Source organism: Chanos chanos, chromosome 3 (assembly GCF_902362185.1).
Source record: "Chanos chanos chromosome 3, fChaCha1.1, whole genome shotgun sequence".
NCBI classification, from domain to species: domain Eukaryota; kingdom Metazoa; phylum Chordata; class Actinopteri; order Gonorynchiformes; family Chanidae; genus Chanos; species Chanos chanos.
Window position 1 is genome coordinate 2240001 of NC_044497.1, and position 2500 is coordinate 2242500.

The 2500-nt window shown below is 39.9% G+C and overlaps 1 protein-coding gene across 1 annotated transcript in view; it reads right to left on the bottom strand.

Annotated features, from left to right (window-relative positions):
- Positions 1–2500, bottom strand: part of LOC115806579 (troponin T, slow skeletal muscle-like) — a 4695-nt gene that overhangs the window by 1326 nt on the left and 869 nt on the right. The window contains exons 3-7 of the mRNA XM_030767386.1: positions 1917–2033; positions 1649–1726; positions 1199–1312; positions 688–800; positions 223–313 (exon numbers count right to left, since the gene is read on the bottom strand). Of these exons, the coding sequence (XP_030623246.1) occupies positions 223–313; positions 688–800; positions 1199–1312; positions 1649–1726; positions 1917–2033 (513 nt within the window). The remainder of the gene's footprint in view (positions 1–222; positions 314–687; positions 801–1198; positions 1313–1648; positions 1727–1916; positions 2034–2500) is intronic.

Sequence of the window (2500 nt, forward strand, 5' to 3'; positions counted from 1 at the left end):
TACAGTATATTAAATCAGAGGGTTATATATTTATATTAATACAGTATATTAAAACAGAGGGTTATATATTCAAGTTAACACAGTATAATAAAACAGAGGGTTATATATTTATGTTAATACAGTCTATTAAATCAGAGGCTTATATATTTATATTAACACAGTATATTAAAACAGAGGGTTATATATTTATGTTAACACAGTATAGTAAAACAGGTGTCTCACCTCATATTTCTGTCTATTCATTTTCTCTATCAGGTCAAACTTCTCTGACTCCAACTGATAAACCCACTCCCACATCTCTTTAGCACGCTCTCTGACGTGTACGCACACACACACACACACACACACACACACACAGACACACACACACACACATACAGACACACACACAGAGAAGAGGGCCGGGATGGAGGAATAAATGATTATCACTCATAAACGTATCTGCCTGTGTGTTTTAAATATAAGTAAAAGTTCCTCTAGCTGAACGTTTGTTTGCATAAGAAAGTGTGTGTGTGTGTGTGGGTCTGTGTGTTTCTGTGTACGTGTGTGTGTGTGTGTGTCTGTGTGTGAGTGGAAAGTGTGTGCACACATATGCGTGTATGTGTGTTTCTGTGTACGTGTGTGTGTGTGTATTGGGTGTGTGTGTGTGTGTGTTTGTGTATATTGTGTGTGTGTGTGTGTGTTCACCTGAGCCCATCCTCCCTGAGGTTGTCAATGGCAAGAGGTTTGCGTCTCTCTGCTAAAGTTTTCTTCTTAATCTCTCTCCCTGTTTGTCTCTTCCCACCTCTCCTCTGCTCTGCCTGTCACACACACGCACACACACACACACACGCGCGCGCGCGCACACACACTTTTGTTTAAATAATAAACAAAAAGCATGGAGTGTGACACATGCATATGATGATGATGATGATGATGATGACTACGATGAAGATGATGATGATGATGATGATGAAGAAGAAGAAGAAGAAGAAGAAGAAGATGATGATGATGATGATAATGATGATGGTGAAATTGATGATGATGATGATGATGAAAATGATGACTACAATGAAGAAGAAGAAGAAGAAGAAAAAGAAGATGATGATGATGATGATGATGATGATAACGATGATGATGATAACGATGATGATGATGAAGAAGAAGAAGAAGAAGAAGAAGAAAAAGATGATGATGATGATGATGCATGACATCTGACCTTTACAAGGTAGCCCCCAAAGTGTGCCCCCATGTTAGAGAGAACCTTCTTCTTCTTCGCCTCATCATCAGCTCGCTTTTTCAACTCCTCTTCCTCTTTCCTCTGTCGCTCCTCCTGAGAGAGAGAGTGAGAGAGAGAGAGAGAGAGAGAGAGAGAGAAGTTCAGACTGAGGATACTTCAAGAAAAGATTTTCAAGACTTTTAAAGTTTTAAAGTTCATTCAGTGTATCTCAAATTTGATTTTGCAGGGAATGACCAGGGAATGACTGTAATTTTAAACTATTTTTCTGTATTTTGGTTTGCATCATTGTTATATAATCATATAATAATAGATTAACAGAAAAAAGAAGTGACATTAATAACATAAATGAGATGATTTTTTTATATGTGAGGAATGAAAAGTGTCACAGCGTCATTTGGTTAGGGATTATTGAACACGTCAGTCACTGACTGCGATTCTGGTCTGTCTGTCTCTCTCTTTCTCCGCTCTCACACGCTGCTGTTCTGCCCGCTCTGCCCTGCGATTCTCCTGTTTAAACACACACACACACATACACACACACACAGACACACACACACGCACACACAAATACACACACATAGACACACACACACACAGACACACCAAATGTGTGAAAACATCACTCACATCACTTTAATATGACATACAGACAGAGAGATAAAGAAACAGAGAGAGAGAGAGTGAGATGGAGACTGACAATTCTTTCTTTCAGTCCAATCAGTTCTTCCTCTTCTTTCTTCCGTTGTTCAAAATGAACATCTATCAGGGTTTGCAATTCCAGCAGGTCCTTCTCCATACGCTTCCTGTGAATGTCCTGGGTGCACACAAACACAAATACAGAGATTAACCGGTGAATGGTGCATGTGTCCTGTTTTTATTGGCTTCTCTTTTTAATGTAATGTTATGAGAGCTGAAGGGTTTTTATGATGTACATAATTACTCTATGGCATAGGCACTGCTAGAAATTTTGGGCCCCGTGATTTACTCATAACTTACTTATTATAATAACAGTGTTCTAAGAGGGCCCACTGTCAGTGCTGGGCCCTTGGAATCGTCCTAACTTTCCCCTCCCTGACTGCACCCCTGCTCTACGGAGCAAAATTTGGCCTGTTCAGTTCAACGGTTCCTAACGGTTGATTGAGAGTCGTCATCTGTTCCTGTGACCGATTGGATGGGGGCGGGATTTATGGAAGAGCGGGAAACTGGATGTGTTAGGAGAGCGAGAGTGGGGAGTACTTGTGAGGAAAAAGTAAAAAGATAAGAAAATAGAGTTTTTATGAT